The 26237-nt window shown below is 46.0% G+C and overlaps 1 protein-coding gene across 1 annotated transcript in view; it reads left to right on the top strand.

Moving 5' to 3' along the window:
- Positions 1-2691: 2691 nt before the first annotated feature.
- LOC101393572 (two pore channel protein 2-like) overlaps positions 2692-26237 on the top strand; it is a 45900-nt gene continuing 22354 nt past the window's right edge. Inside the window, exons 1-9 of the mRNA XM_087426122.1 lie at positions 2692-2795; positions 11274-11362; positions 12381-12495; positions 13184-13312; positions 17290-17406; positions 17502-17620; positions 17819-17920; positions 19310-19436; positions 21184-21385. Of these exons, the coding sequence (XP_087282248.1) occupies positions 2721-2795; positions 11274-11362; positions 12381-12495; positions 13184-13312; positions 17290-17406; positions 17502-17620; positions 17819-17920; positions 19310-19436; positions 21184-21385 (1075 nt within the window). The 5' untranslated portion in view covers positions 2692-2720. The remainder of the gene's footprint in view (positions 2796-11273; positions 11363-12380; positions 12496-13183; positions 13313-17289; positions 17407-17501; positions 17621-17818; positions 17921-19309; positions 19437-21183; positions 21386-26237) is intronic.

Genomic DNA, 26237 nt, shown 5'->3' with positions numbered 1-26237 from the left:
TTTTTTTGGTGAAGAAGATTGGCCCTGAGCTAACATCCGTTGCTAATCTTCCTCTTTTTGTTGAGGAAGATTAGCCCTGAGCTACGATCGGTGCCAATCTTCCTCTATTTTGTATATAGGATGCCGCCACAGCACGGCTTGATGAGCGGTATGCAAGTCTGTGCCCGGGATCTGAACCTGTGAACCCCAGACCGCCAAGCAGAGCATGCAAACTTAACCACTGCCACTGGTCTTAATTTACATTCATGAGAGAAGGGGAGGGAAGAGAAAGAGAAAGAAACCTCTCCCCTTAAGCCCACAGCTTCTTTTTAGTCAGGCTGAGCTAACTTAAGTCACATACTTCCCTTAGACGGATAACTGTTACCAGGAAAACGCCCTGTATAGATTGGCCTAAACCAAGCAGGATCGTCCTCTAGGGAGAGGAGGGGTGGAGGCCTGGCCTGAGTGTGGGATCCTGGGTGGGAGCAGTATGGATAGTAGGTCAGGGGTCAGCAGTGTCTGCAGTGTAGGATGTAATCTCATTTGCGCGGAACTGCACACGTGCGTGTTTAAGCGTGTGCAAGTAAGGAGAGATGTGGGAAAGAATGTTCAGCAAAACTTGCTAAGAGCGGTTATCTTTGATTAGTTGTTTCAACTCTTTACAATGAACACATTTACATTTTACCAATGGAAAACCATTTTAAAAGACTCCACCATAAGACAACCATTCCATAAGTCATGACTTGGGATAGAAATAGAATAATCTTTTCTCAAGAGCATGCAGAGAGTTGTATGGTAATTCACACAATAAACATTTATAAGAAGTAATTATTTCAGGCACCCCATAGACATGAGTCATTGGCTACAAGCTGGTATGAATTCTGCTTTACCCTTCACCTACCTACCATATGCTTGTTCTGTGCTAGGAGCTGGGGATTCAAACATGAAGGTTTCCTGCCCCCTCCTCTGCCAAGTGCTGGTGGTCTAGTGGGGTAGGACAACATACAAATAGAAGAACTGATGCACCATATGGTTGTTTTCATGAAGAGCATGGGACCACAGAGAGGAAGCCATCTGTTGGCTGGGAGAAGTTGCAGAAGGGCTCGCCGCAGATGTGATGTTAGAATTGAGTGGGGAAAACCAGAGGAGGTGGCTGGTGGCAAACGCAGGGGCTGGGATGCCCTCTAAGGAACTGGGGCCACATGCCATTTTCATTGCAGGCCAGCCTGACGGCCAGAACTGGATTCTAGCATTGAAATTCAGGCCAGTGTCCTGTGTTCACTTTCTCTTGCTGTTTGTCACAAATTGCCACAAACTTAGGGGCTTAAAACAACATCCATTTATTATCTCACAGTCTCTAGGTCAAAAGTCCAGCTGGATTCTATGCTCTGAGTCACACACCACTGAAAATAATGTGTTGGCTGTTTCTTTCTGGAGGCTCTGGGGGAGAACTCCCTTCCAGGCTCATTCAAGTTGTTGGCAGAATCAGTTCCTTGCAGGTGCCCTCCATCTTCAAGGCAGTAGCATCCTGGCCAGGCACACTGAGTCCTTCCTGGGCTTCCAATCTCGCCCCCTTCCCATCTGCCTTCCTCTTCTGCTTTTAAGGGTTCATGTGATTCCACTGGACCAACCTAGATAATCCAGGATAATCTCACTGTTGTAAGGTCGACTGATTAGTAACCTGAATTACATCTGGCAAAGTCTCTTTCGAGGAGTAAAGTAACAGATTCACAGTCCCAGAGATTACGATGTGGAATGTTTTAAGGGAGCTATAATTCTGCCTGCCACAGTACTGGACCTGGAACTTGGCATTACTTATTACAGAGTCCTGATGAACCCAGAGGGACACCAAGCCTCCCACAAGGTGACCAGGACAGTCCCAGCCCCAGCAGGCCTCTTCCTCCTCTGGGAGGTGTCAGTGAAGTCCACTGGTACCAGAGCCCAGGATCACCTGCCTTGCCGGCCAGGCCCCTCTAAGACCTGGCTTGCAAGTGTTTAGTAGTAGTAGCAGTAGTATTTTAAATTCATGACCAACATTTAAAAAAATCAGGAACAGTCTCATGAAAATCTAGATTTCTGCTTTCTCTTCAAAATTCAGCAGTTCTGGCAACGCTGAGTTCCCTGCCAGGCTGGAACTCGGGGCGTCCCGGAGGAAGGGAAGAGGATTCCAGTCTCCCTCCCCAGAGGTATCCGCCCCAAGGGGTCCCACTCTGAGTCCACACCCAGTTCTCCCAGGACTTCCACTAGGACAGGGAAGGAACCAACGTTTACTGGGCACTCGCCAGTGGCAGCCACTGAATATCACTCATTTAATTCTCAAAACCCTGGGAGGGAGGTCTTATTGCTGTTTTACTGATACAGCAAGCTAGGCACAGTCACAGAGCCAGGGCACACGGTTGGTGCCATTTGCCAGGGTGGCCTCTCACCCACGCCGCCGCCAGCCCGAGCTCTTCCCCCGCGGGGCCCCTCGCGCGGCCCGCTCCCGCCCCCGCCGATGTGCGTCCCCGCCCCTGGCTCCCGAGCGCGGCCAGGAGGCCGGCCCGGGAAGGGGCCGGAGCCGGGGAGCCCGCCGCGCCCGCCGCCAGCCCTCCGCCCCGGGGCCGCCGCGGGCCGTCCTCGCCGCGGTCACGTGAAGGGCCGAGCGGAGCGCGCCGAGCCCGGGCCTCCCGCCGGCCCGGGGCAGGAGTCCGCCGCCGCGGCCCCGACGCTCCCGCATCCCCGCCCGGCGCGCCGCCGCCGCGATGCCCGGGGCCCGCCGAGCCGCGGGGGTGCCCGGCCCGCGCCCGCAGCCCCCCGAGGAGCCGCCCGCCCGGGAGGTAAGGAGGCGACCGCCCGCCCGCCCGCCCGCAGGGAGCCCCGAGGGCTGCTAGCTGCGCGCCGACGGCAGCGTCTCCCCGGCCCGGGGCGTCCCTCCCGGCGCCGGCCGCCCCCGGGGCTCCTCGGTGGAAAGCGAACCCACGAGAAGCCAGCGCCCGCTGCGGGCAATGATGGCCCCGCGTGGGGAAGCGGACAAGGAGTCCCTCCGCCCTGGCTTCTTGCGTCTTCTGGGTCCTCTGCGTGCGGGAAGCGCACAGCTGGCTGGAGCGCATCGGCTCCCCCGGCCGCACGCAGCCCCGCAAGTGGGAGTCGTAGGGGAGCTGTCAGGGGGCCCGAGCTGGGATCGGCGCCCGGGCTCGGGGTTGGGGGTCTAGCCCCAGTGTGGCGCGCCCCCGTGCGCCCCCCGGTCCGGGTGGCCCGTGCACGCCGCACTGCGATCCATGGCGGCAGGAAAGCAGCCGAGGGTCCCACTGCAGGGAAACGCCCGGGAAGGAGGCTGCAGGAGGTGGGTCCGGGAGTGCTGAGGCGGCGCTGGCTCTCCCGAGGCCCGCGGGACGAAGCAGATGCGCTGCACAGCCGCTCAGCTCTGTTTTCGCCCCGACAGCCTGAGCGTCTTTGCAAGAGTTGGAGCTTCCAAGCAGTCCTGCTTGGGCTGTTTCCTTTCGCTGGCACAAGAACTCCGAGAGTGGAGAAGGAGACAGGGCTCCAGTGGTAGGAGCCCCGGCTCTGATTCAGGAACTCGTAGCCGGGATGCTGGGGCTCGTCACGTCGTCAAGCCTCTGGTTTCCCCCTCTAGAAGGGGGGGATGGTAAATCACACCCCCCTCGGAGGAGTCATGAAGACCAAGTCGGTCAGGCCCAGAGCACAATGCCTGGCACAGGGTGTTGACAGCCAGGCTTCCAGCCTCTCCCAGTCTATTCATGTGTGCTCCGTGTCCTTTCAGTTGTGCAAGAGTGTGGGAGGTGAAAGGTGAGGTGGCCCCTTCAGCTCCCAGTGGCTGCTGAGTGGCCCCTGCCTCTTCTCAGTGCACTCCTGTAGCCTGCGTGAGAGGGTCCACAGGGCAGGTTTGTGTGTGAGGTTTAAAAGCCCTGGCCGGTGCATTGGCCCCCCTCTCTGGCCTGCCGGTCTCCCGAAGGCGTTTGGTCACTTCCAACAGATGGATTCTACCTGTCCCTTAAGAGAAAGTCCACTATCCCTTAAGGGAACAGGGAGAGGAGAGCAGGTCAAGGAGAAAGAGGAGGGGAAGGATTCTTGGTCCCCAGCTCTGACCCAAGCCGGGTCTTGTTCCCTTCAGTCTGCAAAGCGATGGGCCTGTGATTGCCGGAGTCTTCTGTGCAAAGAAAATCTTTTTAGCTTGAGACTGTCGATGTCCTCCCTCTGTGTACTTAATGCTTCTTTGTCTAAATTAGAGAAGAATGTATAGAACTAATAATTTGAGACCTCAAGAAATGCAAGGAAGACTGAAAACAGCCAGGAGTCCTGGCGTAGTCCTCTGTGACTCTTTGGCTTAATGCCTGCCTGTAGGAGTCAGATATTTATGTGTCTGCGCCTTTCAAAGACCTCCCCAGGGGAGCAGGCATAAAAGGTGAGGAGCCTGGCACCAGCAGTCTGAGAAACAGTGATGGCTGAGTCGTTAAACCAGAGCCACTCCTGGATCTCCTTCCCTCCCAGGCTCTGACCTCGTGCTTGTTGGCCACTATGACCTGATTAACCTGTTTAAAAGTTAGTTTTGGGTCACTTAGCAAGAAACTGTCTAGTCACCTGAAATGCATTTCCACCCCCTCCTTTGAAGTAGTTTTCTAAAATCGTTTTCTGCCTGTAGTTTCTTCTGGCAGCTACTAAGATGGCCATGCACTCCTCTGGTGTATTTACCAACACTTTCAGCTTTGAAATAGGAACAACCCAGTGCTAGAGATTCTCAACCTTACTGTTGGTTAGAATTAGCTGGAGAGCTTTAGAAATATGTCTGGGTTCAGGCCCTATTCCTGAGATTCTGACTTAATTGGTCTAGGTAACAGTGACGTTAAAGCTACGGAGTGATTGGAAAGTGCGGCCAGGGCTGAGAGCTTGTGTTCTATGCTGTTTCTTTGTGACTTTATGTGATCACCTCTTGATACTTTATGTGCTTCTTTTTGAATGTTTTTATTCTTAAACCTGTTCATTAGGTCTTGGATTACCCTGTCTTCAGGCTCTTACAGCGATTTGCAGAAAAGTTCTTTGCAGGAGGAAGATAACAGTGACCAGGAGGGCTTGGGAGAGTGTTAGTTAAATTAGGTAGTCACAAGCTGAAACGCCCAAGGGACCAGGGAGCAACATAAAACCAGTGAACTAGGGGCCCAGCCCGGTGGCGCAAGCGGTTAAGTGCTGCAGCGGCCTGGGGTTGGTCAGTTAGGATCCCGGGCGTGCACCGACGCACCGCTTGTCAAGCCATGCTGTGGCGGCGTCCCACATAAAGTGGAGGAAGATGGGCACGGATGTTAGCCCAGGGCCAGTCTTCCTCAGCAAAAAAATAGAGAAGGATTGGCAGATGTTAGCACAGGGCTGATCTCCTCAAAAAAAAAAAAAACCAGTGAACTAGGTGGGAATGATTCAGTTAGGGAGGGGAGTGGGGTTTGTGGTGACCTGGAGGGCATGCCCCCTGTCCAAAGAAGACCACAGCTACCCACCTCCAGCTGGTTGTGGCCATGCAGGCTATCATAGATTGCAAAATGTCTACAAATTCTTCCATCCCTGGATACATTCTCCCTTTGCAACGTGTCTTTGCAACTGCTTACATCAGGAGGTGGAGCCAATTTCTCCAGCCCTTGAGACCATTGACCTTGAGACTTCCTTGGGCCAATGGGACATTAGCAGATGTGACACAAGCAGAGGTATGAAAAATACTTGAGCATCAGTGCTTGCTCTCCTGACGCTCTTGGAACCCTTTGACCACCACCGTGTCAAAGACCCCTGGCTAGCCTGCTGCGTGATGCACGTGGCCAAGACATGTGAGTGTGGCTACTCTGGACCATCCAGCCCCACATGACCATAGAGATCAGCTCAGTTGGCCCAGACCAGAAGGACTTGCTGGCTGTCCCACAGAATTTGGGAAAATAATAAGTATTTGTTCAGGTGACAGAGTATCGGGGTGGGCAGCAAAAGGTTACTGAAATACAGCCCAGCGTTGCCAGATGTTATGATCTCTTAAGGGGAAACTAGAAGTTCAAATTTTTGTGTAAGTTCCAGCTTTTAGAAAATTTGAATTAGTAGCCAGCATCCGTAAAGCACTCTCTGGGCCAAACAAAACACATCTGTAGGCTGCACTTGGCCTGTAGGTTGCTGGCCTTTCTGCATAGAGGGACATGGGTGTTTATACTGACACTGAATTGCTACCTAATCTTTCATCCTTCTTGCCCCAGTTGCTGTGTCCCACCTTACCCTTATCCGCTGTTCCTTTATACGGAATGCCCACAATATACTTCCCAGCCCCAACTTCTTGTGGCAGTCTTTCCACGTGGAAATGGAGGCTGTTGGTATTGCCAGTCTTCAAGGAGAAAGTGAAATTTGAGACGGGTCCCCAATGAAGGAGAGTGGAAAGGATACTCCTGGTTTTGGGTGAGCATGAGATCAGGCATGGAAGTGGGGCTGGGGGTGGGACAGTGGACAATGAGTCCACCAGTTTTGGCCAAAGAAGGAAGTTCCTGTAGGGCAAGTGAGGGAGACAAAGTTGGAGAGAGAGAGGGGAGATTGTGGAGCCCCTAAATGCTAAGCCAGGGGCTGTACATTAGATTCTGTGGGCACTCAAAGAGAAGTCACTTGAAGCATTTGAATGGGGGTTGCATGGGAAAACAATGATCTACTCTATTCTGGGCATGAGTGTGCCCATAACCTATAGGAGGAAGGAAAGGAAGCAGAGAGAGACAGACAGAGGATATAGTGTTTGTAGTGACAGAGGGAAAAACTGAAATGGGGAAGAATTTAACTTAAAATATATGGTAACTTCTCTTTACCTTAAGTTAGGGTTAGCTATGTTAATTTTCTTATATATCTAAACAAGACATAATGGCTTTTTTCAAAGCACTTCTATCAACAGCTCTGTTTTGTCAAAGTCCCTGTTGACTGACTCAAAGGTGTCTGGAGCTTACAGTTGTTTATTCCTGCACTGGGGGCTTAGGGAAGGAACTTCCTTGCTCTCCACTGAGAGCTTCTGGAATCAATCTTTCCCCCCCTCCTGCACCCGACCCTCCCTCTCTCCCTAAGGGATTCTAAGTTATTCACCTTCCTCGGAATGAAGTCTTGCAAAGTTGGGAGGACGGGAGGAGAAAAGACAAAAATCTTAAATACAATTTTAAATCTTGGGGAGAGGAAAGGAAATGTCACAGCTATGAAAAGAGGAGAAAAAGAAAATCAAGAGCAGTCAATTGTTGCCACAGTGAAAAAGCAAAACCTAACGAGAAGCAGAAGTGAAATGGCCATATTTAGACCAGTATCTTTCAATCTTGACTGCACGTTGGAATCACCTGGGAACTTTGAAAATTCCCTCCTGGGTCCCACCTCCCAGCGATTCTGGTGCAATTGGTCTGGGCAGAGGGGTCTTTAAAAGCAAAAGCCCCGAAGGTGATTGTAACGTGCGTGGGAGTTGAGCACCACTGCCCTGGCAGTCACCAGTGCCGCCCGCAGGCTGGGCTGCTGCTTGGAGGCAGGAAGCAACATAGAAGCTTCATCTGGGGGAACGTCTGCTATTTGGTTTTTGCCATTTTCACGGTAGATATGGGCAGTGGTTCCCACGTACACTTGAAAAGTATGTGCAGTTTGGGAACAGCATGTCTAACATAAGCCACATTCTTGGGATGGATGGAAACAGTTTGTTTTGTGGGAAGATACAAATGGCCTTAATACGAGTGAGATTGCTCGTGACAATAAGTCTGCCTGTTGAGAGTGCTTCCTCCCAAGCGGAAATGGGCAAAAGACTTAGTTGCACACAAATGGGATGGAGGGAGGGAAGAGAAGGAGGATGAGAAGACAGAGAGCTGATGAGACTTGAAAAGGAGAGAGATGTCAGAAATGTGATAGTTGTTCAGAATGGGAAAGCTTTGAAACATTAACGTAAAGGTAAACTGGCTATTATGAAAGTGTCGGCGTATTTAAACATACCAGACACGAGTTCGGATGGCAAGGGGCGGGGGTGGGAGGGGTGCCGTGGTGCCTGTATCATTCGATGTTGGGAGTCTGGGTGATGACTGATGGAAGTAACCCCGAGGGCCTGGCTGGCTGAGGAATTGCTGCTGAGTGTTTTTTTCCATTCTCCATCTAGAGGGTGTATGAATGACCTCAAGTCCATGATTGTCAAACTGCTCATGTTTGTGGACAAACTCTTCTACTGGGACTGGAAGGATGTTAGTAGCATCGTCTTTTTAATTTGGGAATGGTAGTGACTTTAAGAGATTTTGTTTTAACTATATTTTTTAAAAGCCTTAATATCAGAATTCTTTGCTGTCCCAGTATGATCTTTTTGAGGCTTAATGGAACTTTCTTCAAATTAGTCTGTGTTCATTAAAAAGAATCAACCCTTGGGGCCAGCCCCGTGGCTTAGCAGTTAAATGCACGCGCTTTACTACTGGTGGCCCAGGTTCGGATCCCGGGCGCACACCAAGGCACCACTTCTCCAGCCATGCTGAGGCCATGCCCCACATACAGCAACTAGAAGGATGTGCAACTATGACATACAACTATCTACTGGGGCTTTGGGGAAAAAAAAGGAGGAGGATTGGCAATAGATGTTAGCTCAGAGGCGGTCTTCCTCAGCAAAAAAAAGAGGAGGATTAGCGTGGATGTTAGCTCAGGGCTGATCTTCCTAACAACAACAACAAAAAGAATAGACAAGCAGACATTTAAAAAAAAAAAAAATCAACCCTTGTTAAAGCTAGGCATTTTCTACCTAAAACAGATTTCTAAGCATATCTTGGGGAACTCTAGTGTCCCTCAGTGTTCCACATGTTCAACGGGAAAATATTCAGTAATAATAGATTGTCTACTAAAATAATTTTTAAATAAAAAAATGTATGACAAGTGTTTAACACATTTATGTGGTACTCCTTAGGTTTTATTAACCTGCCTTTAAGAACTGCCATACCAGTCCTGAGATTGCATGCAACTCAAAAGGTATTGGGTTCTTAGAGCAGTTAATTCATCTGTGAGATTATTATTCTACATCGATTTTAAATCTAAACATTTATATTTCTTTTTGGGCAATTTTTAGCAGCTTTATTGAGCTATAGTTGGTATACACCAAACTATACTTATTTAAAGTGTGCCATTTGGTGAGTCTTGGTATATGAATACACTGTGATATTAACACCACATTCAAGGTAATGCACATATCCATCATCCCCCAAAGTCTCCTCACGCCTGTTTATAATCCATCCCTCTCTCCATCCCACCTTCCCCCTGTCCCCACAGGCAACTGGTCTGGTTTTTGTCACCATAAATTAGTTCGCGTTTTCTAGAGCTTTATATAGATGGAATCATATAGTAGGTACTCTTTGTTGGGGGAAGGGTTGGCTTCTTTCACTCAGCACAATTATTTTGAGATTCATCCATTTTGTTATGTTTATCAGTCATTCATCCCTTTTTATTGCTGAGTAGTATTCCATGATTTAGATACATCACATTTTGTTTATCTAGTCACCTGCTTGTGGACATTTTGGTTGTCTCCAGTTTTTGGCTATTAAGCTGCTATGAACATTTGTATACAAGGGCAATTTTGGAATGGCATGTCTAACGTAAGCCACATTCTTGGATTGGATGTACAAGTCTTTATGTGGACATACTCTTTCTTTCTCTTTGGTAAATAGTTAGGAGTGGAATGGCCAAGAAACTACTAAACTGTTTTTCAAAGTAGATGTACCATTTTCCATCCCTACCCACAATGTATGAGAATTCCAGTTGCTCCACATCCTTGTCAACACTTGGTATGGTCAGTCTCTAGTTTTAGCCATTATAGTAACTATGTAGTGGTATCTCATTGTGCTTTAAATTTGCATTTCCCCAGTGACTAACAATGTTGAGCATCTTGTCATGTGCTTATTTGCCATCCATATATCTTCTTTGGTGAAATGTCCATAAAAGGACTTATCTTAATAACTAATGTTTGTGTTTAAGGGTGTTGCAATATGAAATAAATTTAGGAAACACAGTCCTACCATGTCTACAAATCTCTACTGTGAATGTTTGATGTGAAGATTAAATATAAAGTTCAGAATCTTTTGACCTTTCTGAATACTTCATGCATTTTCAAAATTCACTTGCTTGACCAGTAAGAGATTTCCATTCCAATCCAGGCAGGAACATGTCTTCTGTTTTGAAGAGGTAACTCAGGTAATCAATTGAATAATCAGGTTATTTTTCTTTCTGAAGTACATAGAAAAGTATAAATAGCTCGTCTATTTATATGTGTTCTTCATCTCATTTATACAGAATGAGAAGTGTGAGTCATCTCAAATGGGGACCAGCCATACTGGTCCTGGGGAAATGTCAACTAAAATCTCAAGATGCCCTTTTAGCTGATTGGATATTATCAACCTTTTTAAATTGTATTAATGTTGGTGAGAAGCAGGAAAACGTATGCTTCTGTGCTATTTTGAGGCATAACTTTTGGGGAGGCAGTTTGATAGTACCTATCAAAATAGGAAATGCACATACCTTTCTTCCAGAAGTTATGCTCCATCCTACAGAAACCCTCATACGACACCAAGATGTGTGTGCATGTTGCGTATGTGTATAATATATAGTAAAAAAATACTCAATGTAATTGTATTCAAAAAAGGAAACTTCCTAAAGGAAGAGGCATTTGTAAAAAGAATGAGGCAGATCTGTATATATCGTTATGAAAAAAAAAATGTCCAGAATATATTGAGTGAAAAAAGTAAGCTTTGTATCATATGAAAACAATTTTATTATTTTTAAATTATGTGTATGTATAGAGTGGGGTCATTTCTTGAAAAGGAGTTAGGTTCAAAAGTCATCAAGAAAGGAAATAATTTACTTGTCAAAATGACCCTTGAAAAACCCCCTAACCACCGATCAAGTAGCCTAAATATAATTTTGTGTTTATATATTTGTGTGTGTGTATATAAATACAAATATATATATTTGCTTATGTAACCCTATATATGTATGTATAAATATACCATTGACCTACATGTACATATACTATTCGATGCTTTTTTGTTTTCATTTCTTCCTCTGAGAGCGTATATTTGAATTCAAGAAAGTTCAGTGTGCCTGTGTCTCAGCCCCTCTGTAGGGTTCTCAGTGCCCAGGAAAACATCTGGAGGTGTACAGACAGTACTGTTAATGTTGGTTACTTCTGGGGAGAGTGGGGTTGGGGGGAGAGGTGAAGGGAGTTTCCTTTTATACTTAATACATAGTTATAAACGAAAAAGAAAAGTGTCCTTTCCCGCTCTGATTATTGTGCTCAATTACTTTCTCCCGTGGAGGAACAGGATCTTCTCCTGGCGGCTGCCTATGTTTCTGATGCCCAGTACAACAGGAATGTTCCATTTGAGACATCCCCTCAGGCCATCAGGTAATGGAAGTGTTAAACTGTCACGTATAAAACCACCTGTCCTTTAGCACTTAATACTCTTGAAGTTGAACCCACACTGAAGACACTGTTTCCACAAATATGTTGAGAAGTATAGAGGGTACGGCACATAGATTTGGAGAAAATCCAATGCTTTTTTTTTTTTTTTTTTAAGTTATAAGAGCATGGTGCCTCACAGATGGGGAAGCATTCAATACGTGTGTTAAGGACAGATACATGAGTAAATGGATAACACCCGGACAGGAGATACAGCATCCAAGCCAAAAACGTGTCATCATCTTTTCCTCCTTTAGTTGTCCTCTTAGAGCTGCCTAAATGAGAAGACTTTCTTTTTCCTTTCTGTTGCCTTTGGATGCAATCTGTACGTTAGTTCTTTTCATGAGAATAGAGCTTTTTCTCTCTCACTCCCTAAGAGTTGAACTAAGACCAAGGATTTGGCTCAGAATAAGGGAAAAACATTTTTTATTATCAGGGCTGAGTATCAGTGCCTCCAAAAGCAGTGAATGCTTCGTCCCTGGATGCTGTTGAGCAGGTTGGGACACTGTCCCCCCAACAGGAAGAGAACCACGTGACGGCGAGATCTCCTGCGTCCACCATGTCGAGATGGGGTGGTGCACATTATAAGTCAGTCGGGCTACCATACCACATAATAATAGGTCACTTTAACTGAGGGTTTCCTTGGCATCAGTCACTGTTCAAAGTCCTGTAAAAGCACTCTCTTATTACCATCACAACCACTCCATGAGGAGGGAACTAATCCTAGCTTGAAACTATTAAGAGAATGCGCTTTGAGATATAATAATATTCTTGATTTTTTTCTGTTAGCATTTTGTAGCATGTGCCCAATTAAATGCTGCCCCTTGCTCCCTAGAATTTAAGGGAAGTGTGGCCAGAGCCATCACTTGGTATTTTCCCTACCATCAGTCTTGTAATGGGAAGTTTGAGTGCTGTTTACCTCCTGCTCCTTGTGTATAACTGCCTTTATTTTTTCCCTCTTCAGATTTTACTATTTTTATAACCACTGGACCATGCAAGTAGCCACCTACTTCTTCATTTGTGTAGATCTTTCTCTCGCCCTGTTCGAGGAACCCGCATTGTTTCCACTGCCTTTCTTGGTGAGCCTTCAAAACAAAATGGCCAACTGACTCTGTCATAGATGGGTTGGGGCCCATGCCTCTTCTTTTTTTTTCTTATCTCAAATCTCAATTAATTTGAATTTGGTTTTATTTTTATTGCTGGAGATTGGAAGAATTCTGCCTACTTCCTGAGCTGATACTTTAATCATAAGGCATTTTAAATGGAGTGGAAGTTTTTGGTCTTCTGTGCATACAAGGATAAGTGGGATAGAAAAACGATGTTTTAAAAGCATATTTATTTAGTGCCAAGTAGACAATGTCATAGTGTAATATGTAACTTGTACTTGCCACATTTCCAGCTTTTTTCGTAGTCATCAATCTGAGTATTTATTTATTTATGAGTATCTGTTGGTGCCTAGTAGCTGCCATCCCTAACCTCCCCTTTTCTGGGGACATGCCCTCTGGGTCCTCTGTCTGCTGATGCAGCCCCTCCCAGGAAGCCCTGCCAGCTAGCTCATGGAATTCGTGGCTCAAGGACAGGTTTCCTTTTAAGAGGAAGAAACCATTCCAACCAGCAAAGAATTTTACTGCCACTTTCAGTAAAATTAAGGGACGTTGCTGATTCTCAGAGGGTGGCATCAAGGTGGCATCGGAGGGGTACCAGAGAACTAAAGCTGAGCCTCCACATGGCCGGGCGCTGTGCTCGGTCTCTGTTTTCTGTGTGCAGGCTACCTCGATAGCAGAAGTACTCTGCCTGACCGCATTCTTTGGGAGACTTGTACATTTTGCAAAAGTCACTCCTCAAGTGGTTTTCTGGAAGGATACAAAAAACATCTGCATCGTGGTAACGATAGTGGTGAGTGCTCATTACAGTGCCTTTAAGAGTTTGTGGTCAAAGGCAGAAACTATGAAGAGAAAGGACTTGATAGATTTGACTTTGTTAAAACAACAATGGCAGACTTTGGCACAGAAAACACCATTAGTGCAGGCAAACCACAACTGAAGATCCAATAGGGCAAAATATGACAGTGGGAATATTCCAACCTATCAAGAGCACTTTCAAAGTAAAGGAAAAAAAAAGACAGAAACTCCAAGAGTGCTGCAAATAGGTGATGGCATCTCATAAGAGAAGAAATAAATAATGGCAGATAGGAAAAAATGTTTAACTTCACTAATTAAGGATATATATTAAAACAACAATAAAATACCATGTGTCCCTATAAAACAATGTTGGCAAGATTGAGAGAAAACAGAACCCCCTATACCCTGCTGGAGGGACGAATAAGCTCTCTTTCTGGAAGGCTGTTTGGCGATTCCTTTCAAAAGTCTTAAATGTGCATATGCTTGCACCCTGGACTTCCATTCCTGGGAAGTGATCTTTAGGAAAGAAGGGCCTGTTCAAAGATTTAGCCACAAGATTGGTCATGGATGAGCTGTTCATAATATTGAAAAATTGGAAACAACTGGATTTCCTGAGAGTAGACGTGTGTTAAATAAAATGTGGCACATCCACACAGCCCCTTAAAATAGTGTTAGAGGAACATATATGTCTTTTAAAGAATGTTATACATTTATAAAAAAATCTGGAAGGATATATCCTAAGCAGTTATGAAAGTGAGGCAGGGTAATGCATTCTGAAATGCTGCTGTAATGAGCAGAGAGGCCACGTCCGTGATTAGATAAGGGTACTTTATAATCAGCCTAGCAGCACAGCAGCCAACATGCCTGAACCATGGTTCTTTCCAATTAACTGTAGGCTCAGTCTCCTCACCTCTGAGCCATCCATTCTCAGAGCTTCCATGAACACTTGGTGGGAGGCGTCCCCATGCCGTAGCTGATACTGGTTTCTGCTCTCAATTTCTTTCTTCTGGGGCCAACTGTTTGCTAGTGGTTTCCACATCAGTGTTTCACCTCAAACACAGTGGGGCCAAACCCATCCTCTTCTTCCCCTCGGCTCCCCTAGCTGTTCTCCCTCCCATTGTCTATGATTCTTTATCTCCTATCACCCAGGTCCAAGTCCTCGTAGTCAAGATGCCCTCTCTTCTGTCTCACACCCGGCCTCCCTGAGCCCCCCTCAGGATGCCTCGTGCGCTGTTTCCCATTCTCCCTACTTGGACCGTTGCAGAGGTCTCTGATGTGGCTGCACATCGTCCCTCTGCTGCATGCCATCCTTTCTTACGACGTAGTCCAGGCCTCTGTCACCCCTCTCGGGAACTGCCATGGTCACCTTAACCTCAGATTCCTGGTACATGCGTGTTAGATGCTGCTGCTGGATTAATTCTCTGGAAGCACACCTCAAGTCTCTTCCTTCCCTTGCACAAATATGTGTACAAGCTCTGCAGACTTGAGCACTCTGCACCACCAGTCCTGCAAACGTCTTTCACACGGCCCCCTGCACTCCAGCCGGCCGAGCTGCCCGCTGTCCCACACGCACCGCTCGCTCCCTCTCCCCTCGGTCTATCACTCTTGCCTAGAATGCCCGCTGTCTTTTCTTGCCCTTTGTCTAAAGGTTTGTTTTGACTTCCCTTCACACATCTGCTGAACCCTCAGAATATGCAGACCAACTATCTATACTTTTCTTAGTTTTAGGAATATCTTCACTTTCTGTTATTAAAAAAGTAATACGAGCACACTCCATCTGGGATGGTACCTGTGACCCCAACTTGGGTTCAGTCCATAACACGATGCTGCCTGAGATGTTGCCTGACACGGGAAGGTGGAGGATGAGTCGGTGGGAAAACTGTAAAAAAGAAAAGAGGAGGGAGGTTATTTTTGGAAGAAAGAGAAATCCGAACAATACAGAGCAGATAAAATGGAAAAGGCACCCCTGCTCTTCTCCTCCCAGAGGTGTGACCTTCCTTCATGACCCTTTCTGCCACATGGCCCCCACTAGGCCAGGGTCCGTGGACCTCTTTGTCTCCTAAAACTCCCAGCACGGTGCCTAGAATACATAGGCGTGCAGGCGCTTTTAAAAGTCAGGTCGCTGTGCTCCCTTGCTTCACATCACCCTACGGCTTTCCATCTCATGGCAGAGAAAAGTCAAAGTCCTTGTCGTGGCCAAGGCTCTCTGTCCCTCCAGTTACTGCCCACTCTCACCTCTTCCCACCCTCCCTCTCTCCTGCCCTCTCCACGGTGGGGCTGCTTCAGCCTTTGTACTCTCCCCTCCCACTTCTGCATGGCCTCCCCTCCCGGGGCACCTCCTCAGAGCACCCTCCCCTTCTCCCTGCGCCCTCAGCCCTTTGCCTCGCCTGGGTTTTCTCAGAGCACGTCCCGCCACCTGCTGCAGAGTGTGTTTATCAACAGCACTGCTCTTTCCTGCTGGAACACGCGCTCCGTGAGGGCACTCTCCATCTAGCCCTTTGCTCTCTCCAGAGCTAGAACATCCCCCTGCACACGAGAGGCACTCTGAAAACGCATACAGAGTGAGGTGAATGAGGACACGCTTTTGCCCCATTCAAGTCTGTCCAGCATCTATTACCTGGGGGTCTCACTCCTTTTCTCCCATCACCCTTGTTTGAAAGACTTCCCGGGTTCCCAGACCCTGGGAGTAAGACTTACCTTTTTAGCCTGGCCCTCAAATCCACCTGCCATCAGTCTTTGTCACTTCCTGCCCCCCCTGCCCACACCCCCAGGACCCTCTGCTTCCCAGACGTGCCCGACAGTTCCTCCCCTAGGCTCCCTCTACTCCGCCTTCCTGCCTGGGCTTCTGACCTTCCTGGGTTTTATCCTTTCAAAGCTCTGTCTTTGCTTTAAGATTACATCACGGAGCGCCTCCTCCATGAAGCCTCCTCAAACATCCTAACCTTGGTGATCTGCCCATCCCTGCTCCCCTGGGACGGCCATGCTGGTTCCCTCCAGGGGGCACCCAGCACAGCAGCCAGCACCAGCCTCCTCTGTCTGTGTCCCATCTCTCCTCTTGTGTTGGATCTCACTGGATCCTCTGCACCTTGCCACCAAAGGGACCAAATTCACATTTCTGATGATGGTAGACTATTCTTTTTTACTTAGATTTTTCTAGAATACACTGGGTTCTTCTTTTGCACTGTCCTCAGATGATCACAAACCTGACATTAATAAGGATCAATAAGAGGGCCGGCCCTGTGGCTTGGTGGTTAAGTGCGCGCGCTGCGATGCTGGTGGCCCGGGTTCGGATCCCGGGTGCGCATCGAGGCACCACTTCTCCGTTCATCCTGAGGCCAAGTCCCGCATACAGCAACTAGAAGGATGTGCAGCTACGACATACAAATATCCACTGGGGCTTTGGGGGGAAAAATAAAATAAATAAAATCTTTAAAAAAAAAAAAAAAAAAGGATCAATAAGAATTTTCTATATTCCTGATATTCTTCCCTCTGTTACTAGGCTAGACAACCTCTCTTTTATATGTCAAATTAAAGAAAAGTTAAAGTTAAGTAGGATGTAGCGTGGGAGCATGTAGCCATGTGGCTAACTGCAAGGCTGTGACATCAGACTGCCTGGGTTCCAGTCTCAGTTCTGCTCCTTATTAGCTGTGTGATGGGGCCACATGCTCACCCTCTCTGTGCTTCAAGTGTCTCCATCCAGGAATAGTGCCCACCTTAGGGATGCGGTGAGGATAACAGAGAATAATTATGGAAGGTGCTTTTTATGCTCCATGGCGCATAGTAAACACACAAATGACAGCTGCTATTAATGTCATATTATAAAACTGGAATTATGCTGTTTATGAAACTTGCTTTTGTACATAACATATTGTGACACCCCCCGCCCCGGGTCAGTGAACAGGCATCCACGCCATGACTTCCTCTGTCCTCCAGCAGCATGGTCCTGACATCTCTGTCCCGTGTCTCTCACAGCTGACCTTGATTGATCTGATTATCTATGGGTCCCTGGAAGCTGTTAACATCCACAGCGTCCGATGGTCAAGGGTCTTAAGGCCAGTCTTCCTAATTAACTTCCCCGAAAGTCGTCAGGTAAGGATATACTTTAGGATACACAAGGGCTTGATTTCTATTTTTCAGAAAATTAGCTGATTTCTTGTCAATGAAATTAAATTTTGTCTTCACAGATCCGCAGGGCTTTCCGAAGCATCCGGAACACTCTGCCTGATATCCTCTACGTGTTTCTCTTGTTTATGTTCAGTGTGCTCATGTTTTCCCTCATGGCCTTGAAGCTTTTTGGGGATAGGTGAGCATGCTGCTCTGGAAGTTTCTGCCTGTGAATTCTCCCGGGTTTGGGTTCAGCCTGTTGGTGGCAGAATCTGTCACCCGATGCCATAGTCCTCGTTCAAACTCCAGGAGTGCTCTTAAAGGGAAAAGTGTATCAGAACCCACAACTCCATTTATGTGTGTGGGTTTTTCACTTTGTGTTTTGGTTCCTCTTCAGGGGTCTTAAAACAGTGGAAGGATCACCGTACTTCACGAACATCCTGGAGATAGCGTTTGAGCTCTACGTGCTGGTCACGACCGCTAACAGCCCTGATGTCATGTACGTGCGTCCTCAATTCAGGTTCACGGACAGCTGTTCCCATAACAGAATTCACTTTCTTAAAAGCAGCTGTTTCCTGACACTAACAGGGCTGAGACAGAAAAAGAGAGATTTTCTGTTTATTCATATTCAGTGTAAAAATTTTGAAGAATACCATATTTTGAATAATAACAAAAATTTTACACTGATGATAGCCTACCTTCTCTATTTAAAACTAAATTTAGATGAATTTTTTAAAACCAAAAGCCACAGGAGACATCGCTTGGGATACAGCTCTTAAGTATTTGAGCCCACATTCTATTGCAGGATTTTCTTTGAGTCTTGAACTTAAACACATAAGCCATCTTTGTAAAGGAATCGTGACTTGTTCTCCTAACCTTGATGTGGTTTTCTGGCTAAACGAAACAGAAACGAAATGTAAAGATTCGTAGTTGTCACCTTCCCCTCAAAATGCCAGTTTTCCACACGTTTGGAGATTACTGAGATGGTCTTTTTTCTAATATCCTTTATATTTTTACCTTGTTCATGGAGGTAAGATTATTAAACAGTGCTATACTGTGTAGATAGCTCTTGGAGTCTGGAGTGTGGACAGAGCTCTAACTGCAAATGTCGACCCACATCTCATCCCATACTGCTCTTCGGGGGAGAGGCAGGTTTTCTGTCATCTAGTTCTGTATAGGACCATCACATCAACTTGTTCTGGGTTGTTGTTCACTCTTGGGCCCAGTTCTGGCAAAATGTAAACAAAGTAAAGTTCCTAGCCCTCCTCGTGTTCTCTTGGGTCTCTCCTTTAGACTCTGGGCTACCGGCCATGCCAGCAACCCAAGCATCCCCAACATCCCTTCCTGTACGAAATCCAGTTTCCGTTAGAGGTGCAGTGAGCACACATTCTGATTTAGGCCTCCCGTCCTGGTGCAATTATTAATGGTGCCCCTTCCATTCTCATTGTCCCAGTGTGGATAGAAAATTTTCTGGTCCCCAGTAAGGAAGTTGGTGTCCCTGCAGAGTCTTGAATGTAAACCTAAGCCATGCTTCAGACTCCCTCTGTAATTCTGGGCAAGTCGCTCTCCTTTCTTGGCCTCAATTTTCTCATCGTGAAGGGAAGGAATGGGATTGGGAGATCTCCAAGGTCCTGCCTGCTTTGAAAGTGGGTACCTCTATAAGGCACTAAGAATTTCAGAAGGCAGGTTTGGAGTGAGCTGTTGAGCATTAGGGATGGTGGTGGCTTTGAGGCCCCATCACACCGAATGGGAGAGATTTAGAGGGAGAGAAGGTTTTTCTGTGCCTCATGCACATGGGTGGTCCATGTGAGATGTCACCTAAGGTCAGCCTTTTTGCACTGTGGACCTAGGGTATGGAAAACCATGAAAGATAACTGTTTCCTTCTAGGATGCCTGCCTATGACTTCAATTGGTGGTATTCTCTGTACTTTATAACCTACGTCATCATCAACACCTACATCTTCATGTCCGTCTTTCTGGCCGTGGTCTACAACAATTACAGGAAGCACCTAAAGGTAACACTCGTGAGCAGGGGGTCTGGGGTGAGGGACGGGCTCCTGGGCTGGGTGCAGCGGCAGGGAGGCTGGCAAATGCACGTGCTAAATATTTGAAAGTGTCCTTTTTCTTTTTACTTTGGAAACTCTGAAGACTTATCTAGCATCTTGCTGTCTTCTGCTAAGCGGGGTGGTTCTTTAGCAGTCTTTGCGGTGGTCTGACGGTGCATCTGAACATCGTGTGCAATGGCAGGTCCTCGCTTTGCTGCTTGCTCTTAACGTATCAGATTGCTCATGGCTCCTTGAAACGTTTAGTGTGTGATTGGGAGTTGGGGACATTCTCCAAGCTCCTACCTCCCCTTCCCCCTCCAACAGAAGCAGAAACTTCTTAAAGCCAACAGTTTCTGCCCTGGTACCTGCCTGTTTGATTTATGTCTGAGAATTCCCAGAGGTGTTGGGTGGGTGGAGGCTTCTGAGTACTTCGGGTGGAGCCCGGCATCCACCCGGATACCTCAGCCCCCTCGCCTGCCTGCCCTCCACTGCCACCCACTGCACACATCTCTGGTTGGCTCTTTTCTCATATTGTAAAACCGGTTGCACAGGGAAGCCTTTCATCAAAGAATGATTTTCCTTAAGGGAAGACGTGGCCTTTTGATTTTTGATCCTTTTGGTTCTGATTTGAATTTTTCATTGCCCACCAGGGGGCAAGTAGAAAGTAGAGGGGAACTTAAATGTTTGCAGCTGAGGAGAAGCAGCAGGTGGGCTGAGTCTGAGATTTGGCCAAACTGGCCTTTGAAGGTGTCTGGCCTGTCCAAGTCCTCAGGAGTCTGTGCACTGTGGGCACCTCAGCTGTGCCCCAAGGCCGGGTCTCCCAGAGACCCTCCTACTTCTGCCCTCCTGCCTCTGGGCGGAAAGAGGCTGTCTCAGAGAGACTGGTGTGCCTCCCTTCTCTTTGACTGCGGGATGGAAGCGTTGCTATGCCTCCCCCTCCCCCAAGGAAGTGTTTCTTTTGGTAAAGCTCCACAGAGATTAATTTTCTGCAACATGGATCAGTCAGCAAACATATCTTACACATGCCTTGTGTGCCCAGCACCGTACAAAGTTCTGAGGAGTCAAAGATGATTAAGATACAGCCCCCGCCCTTTGAGAATTTACAGTCTAGCCATGTAATCAATTAAGTGGTGACAATATTGGGTGACAGACTTATAGGGAGCCGTAGAGGTGGGTACTGGGTGGCAGATTGTAACCCCCCTTCTGGAAGATTCCCTGTGGTCAGGCCAGATGGCAGCTCCTGGCAGGCCCCAGCTGTCCTTCCTGCCCTAGACCTCTCCTTTCCGGACCACTTGTAGCCGAGTTTCACTTCCTCAACATTCCTCCTCTTCCTCTTCTCTTTCTTGGTTGACTTAATGGTAGATCTCTCCCTGTCTCTCCTGATTCTCCCTCTCTCTCAGCAGCTCACCTGATTTCCTTCCTTTCTGGAATCTCCCCTCCTCCTGGGCAGAGTGGAGTTGAGACCTGTCTGCCTCCTGCTGCTCTGTTTCTGACCACACAGGTTGTCCCTCACGGGCTCTTGGTAAGATGAGTTCCGTCTACGCAGACAGGGGTTAGCTACGTGTACCTGGAGCCGGGGAGGGATTATATACCTTGCTTATTAGCAGACCCGTCAGTGCCTTCTCTTTGGCTCTTTGATTACCTTGAAACGTTTAGGGTAAAGAAACGAGGCTTTCTTGAATCTTTCTCTTAAAAAACACAATTCTGTTTTTTAAAGAATGAGATTCGCAAACTGGTGTACCTGAAACGTCACAAAATGATGGAGGCTTTCAACATTCTGAAAGTCAAGGTGGGCACCGAGTTTGTGGTTGAGGAGGCCCAGTGGAAGCGGCTGGCCCAGGTCGTGGCGCCAGACATCAGCAGCTCCCACCTGGAGCTCCTTTTGAGGATCTCCGACGAGGGACAGAAGGGGCACGTGGGTAAGAAGCCTTGGCCTTGAACGTTCCTCTTCCCTGTGTGTCCGAAAGCGGGGGGCTTCTAAAAGGGTTGGGTGAAACAGCAGTACTGTTTTTTATTTTTTTATTTGCAAATAAAAATGCATATTGGCACTCCCCGCTGGCAACAATACAGTGGAATTAGGGTCCTCACGCTGTGTTCTGACAGGGCTGTCCTGCTGCGTGTTGTCAACGCGTAATGAGCCATCCAAAAGCCCTTACCTTGTAACACGGTCATTCCCTCCAGGATTCTGTTTTACGGAGGTCATCTAAAATATGGAAAAGAGCTGTATAAATAAACGTCTAAATCGCATTCCGTATTTGAAAGTAAAACGTTGAAAGTGACTTAAAAGGTATGTTAGTGGTTGATAGTTATTATTAATAATCATTAATTTTTGTGGCAGGCTCGTCATGTGCCAGGCCTTGCTCTGATTGTTTTCCATGCATTGTGTGCGTGTTGTGATCTTCCCCCGGGCTCACTGACGTGGTGGTGCATGGGGGGAGTTTTGTTAGCCTCATTCGTCAGTATGGAAACTGAGACTCAGAGAGGTTGAATAGTTTGTGAAGGCCACTCAGCTAGAAAGTGGTGGTGCAGGCCATCTGACTCCAGGGCCCGTGCGTTTTATCATTGTGTTAAACTGCCCCGAATTCTGATAGTCACTTAATGGGAAATTTTCATGACATTAAAAATGACCGTGAAGACGAAGTAGCAATTTGGAAAGATGTGAGGTGACTAAAATACACCCCAAACCATAGAACACCCTCATTTCGCCAGTTTCAAGAACACTCTGGATGGAGACAGGCCAAAGTGGAATGGTAGGTTTAAAAGGATGTAAATTTATGTGAGGCAAGGACTCTTAACTCGTCCAGCAGAGCCGTAGGTTTAGAAAGGACTCCATGCATGTGTGAGAAGAAGGAAACAACAATGATTCATTCTCTGGAACTTACGTGAGAAGTCAATCCAGTGTCCAGGGGAAAAAGAGAAATGTATAGCAAGACTTTGTTAAGTGGATGGTGCCAACATCTTCCAATGTGAGTTTTGGATCCATGATGGAAGGAGGCCTTTGCCTGCCTGAATCAGCAGGATTTGACAGGAGCCCTCCAGGGAGCCCTGAGCACGGCTCTTCAGCCACCCAGCTCAGTGGCATGGCTCTGAGTGTGTGGTCAGGAGCCAGGTTTCTCAGACCCTGAACAGATTGCTTTGGTGCCCCCATAGGGATGGGCAGTGATTTGCTGTGCCAGCCAGTATGTCGGGGGTAGGGTTCTGCTGATGGTGGGGGACAGGAGACTGGAGCCTCATGGGGGACACTTGAGCACAGCGCTTCTCAAGCTGTGCCAGTGAAGCTTTTTAATTTCCACCCTGTCGTGGACTGGTACTTTGGTAAAATACAACAAAAATGAATAACCAGAAAAATGAAATAAAAATGACACATAAAATCCAAGTCCCAATTTTTTTTTCTTTTTTTCTGTGAGGAAGATCAGCCCTGAGCTAACATCTGCCAATCCTCCTCTTTTTGCTGAGGAAGACTGGCCCTGGGCTAACATCCATGCCCATCTTCCTCCACTTTATATGGGATGCCGCCACAGCATGGCTTGACAAGCGGTGCGTCAGTGCACGCTCAGGATCCGAACCGGCGAACTCCGGGCCGCCACAGCAGAGCCCGCACTTAACCACTTGTGCCACTGGACTGGCCCCCAATTTTTCATTATTAGAGTCAACGGACATGAAATGATCCTGTCAATTATTCTGCAAGTTTCTAAATTTTCAGAACTTATCTCATGGGGGGTGGGGAACACGAGGACAGGCCAGCAGTGGCCCAGTGACCGTTTGAGGAGCACTACGCCAGTACTTAAAAGAGATGGTGGGGACTTGGGACCCTTGGATCTCCCACTCCAAGAACTGGGGTGGTGTGGTGGGCCACGTCAGGCCAGGTGTTCCCAAACTTTGGCCCCGCTGTTTTTGAGAATTCTCCTTTGATGAGTTAGTACCTCTGCTGCTGCTAGGTGTTTGGGACTCTGAAGACACTGATGAATCTTTAGGGTTTTACAAACTTTCTTTGAGATTCCTTCTGTAAAGTGAATTCCTGGATTGCTATTAAAAGGTGAGATGTTCCGAACCAAGGATGGGGGCTTTTAGGAGTCCTTGCCTGTTAGACATGGTGAGTGAGGCCTTTACACGTGGGTTATCTCCTGCTCATCCAGAACAGATACACATGGTCACCAGGACATACTTGTATGAACAATGTTTGCTTGTTTATAAGGTCAGTCTAACTGTTGACAGTTGTTTCCCAAGTGGGAGGACGAACTGCTTTCTTTGACTTGACAGCTTCTCCCATGTTCTAAGCTGACAAATAGGGCGGCTCTTACAATACTGTTCAGTTGTATAGGATAACAACTCTAGTTTTTAACAAAATAAATTTTATAGCATGATGTAAGACAATTGTTATATAATATTTTAATTTGAGTATCGTGAAGGACAAATATATTTATACACAGAGACATAGCATTTTAATTTCTTGGGAAGTCTTTAGGTAAATACAGGTTATTGGCTATTTATCTCAGTATTCATTAGTGCAATGCCCCAATCTCAATTAGTAACTTTAGAAAATACATTTGAGAAACCATAGGTAGTTGACTCACTGTTGACACTAAGGATTTGTGAGAGAAGTATAAAACTCTAAATGCTGTATGTACTATGTAGTTTAACTGGGTAAGTCTGTAGGGGCTTTGATTTACAATATCGTGTGGGATTTACACAAGCCATTGATAAAGATCCGAGTTTTTAAATTACAACACAATTTAAATCATGCTGCATGCTTCTAGCCCATGTTTAGGTTGTGGGCACCTAAATGTTCGCTGAGATCATGATACCAAATGACCCATCAGATAAGGGGGAGGAATGTGAGAAGTTCCTGCCGTGTTAGTCTCTTCAGAGAAAAAAAAAATTTGCGTGCACTGTCATATTTGCAGTTTGTATTTATATTAGATAAAGTCGGGAAAAAGACACAAAGATACATTTTAAACCTTAAGTCACAAAACAACTTAATTTATTAGTTTTCCTTTATTGGGAGCATTAAATAAATTTAGATTAAAATTTTAAATTATTTTAATTTGATTTATGAAGTAATTTTATTACGTTTTAAATTTTAGTCAAAAGTCTTTATATTTTAAATTTGTAACCAGATCTTTAAAATGTATCTATTTACTGAAAAAAAATGAAGGCTTGTTTTTTTTTTTCCCTAATGGCCTTTTTGCAACTACTAATTGCTGGCCAATTGTTAATTTGAATATCTTTTCTTTATTTTTTAATCTAGATAGAGACACTAAGAACACTAAACAAAGTAGAATTCCCTAGTTTCCATTTGATTTCCTTAAGAAATTAAAGTACAGAAATACTATTTAAATTAATATTTCATTGTTTTACATATTTTACACTTGTAGGGGGCCAGGCTTTATTTTTTATTTTTTATTTTTTTAAATTGATAAAATTTTATTTTATTTATTTATTTATTTTAATTTTATTTATTTATTTATTTTTTAATTTTTTGTTTATTGCAGTAACATTGGTTTATAACATTGTAAAAATTTCAGGTGTACATTATTATACTTCTATTTCTGCATAGATTACATCATGTTCACCACCAAAATACTAATTACAACCCATCACCACACACATGTACCGAATTATCCCTTTCACCCTCCTCCCTCCCCTTATCCCCTCTGGTAACCACCAATCCAATCTCTCTCTCTATGTGTTTGTTTATTGTTGTTATTATCTACTACTTAATGAAGGAAATCATACAGTATTTGACCTTCTCCCTCTGACTTATTTCACTTTGCATAATACCCTCAGTGTCCATCCATGTTGTCACAAATGGCTGGATTTCATCGTTTCTTATGGCTGAGTAGTATTCCATTGTGTGTATATACCACATCTTCTTCATCCATTCGTCCCTTGATGGGCACTTAGGTTGCTTCCAAGTCTTGGCTATTGTGAATAACGCTGCAATGAACACAGGGGTGCATGTACCTTTACAAATTGGTGTTTTCAAGTTCTTTGGGTAAATATCCAACAGTGGAATAGCTGGATCATATGGTAGTTCTATCCTTAATTTTTTGAGGACTCTCCATACTGTTTTCCATAGTGGCTGCACCAGTTTGTACTCCCACCAGCAGTGTATGAGAGTTCCCTTCTCTCCACATCCTCTCCAACACATGCTGTTTCCTGTCTTGTTAATTATAGCCATTCTGACGGGTGTGAGGTGATATCTCATTGTAGTTTTGATTTGCATTTCCCTGATAGTTAGTGATTTTGAACATCTTTTCATGTGTCTGTTGGCCATCTGTATATCTTCTTTGGAGAAATGTCTGTTGAGGTCTTTTGCCCATTTTTTAATTGGGTTGGTAGTTTTTTTGTTGGTGAGATGCATGAGTTTTTTATATATTTTGGAGATTAAGCCCTTATCGGATGTATGGTTTGCAAATATCTTCTCCCAATTGTTAGGTTGTCTTTTCGTTTTGTTGATGGTTTCCTTTGCTGTGCAGAAGCTTTTTAGTTTGGTGTAGTCCCATTTGTTTATTTTTTCTACTGTTTCTCTTGCCCGGTCAGACATGGTGTTTGAAAAGATGTTGCTAAGACCGATGTCGAAGAGCATACTGCCTATGTTTTCTTCTAGAAGTTTCACAGTTTCAGGTCTTACATTCAAGTCTTTAATCCATTTGGAGTTAATTTTTGTGTATGGTGTAAGGTAAGGGTCTACTTTCATTTTTTTCCATGTGGCTATCCAGTTTTCCCAAGACCATTTGTTGAAGAGACTTTCTTTTCCCCATTGTATGT

The sequence above is a fragment of the Ceratotherium simum genome, chromosome 40 (assembly GCF_057802395.1).
Source record: "Ceratotherium simum simum isolate JZ-2026a chromosome 40, ASM5780239v1, whole genome shotgun sequence".
Classification (NCBI taxonomy): domain Eukaryota; kingdom Metazoa; phylum Chordata; class Mammalia; order Perissodactyla; family Rhinocerotidae; genus Ceratotherium; species Ceratotherium simum.
This window is presented reverse-complemented; position numbering and strand designations above follow the sequence as displayed.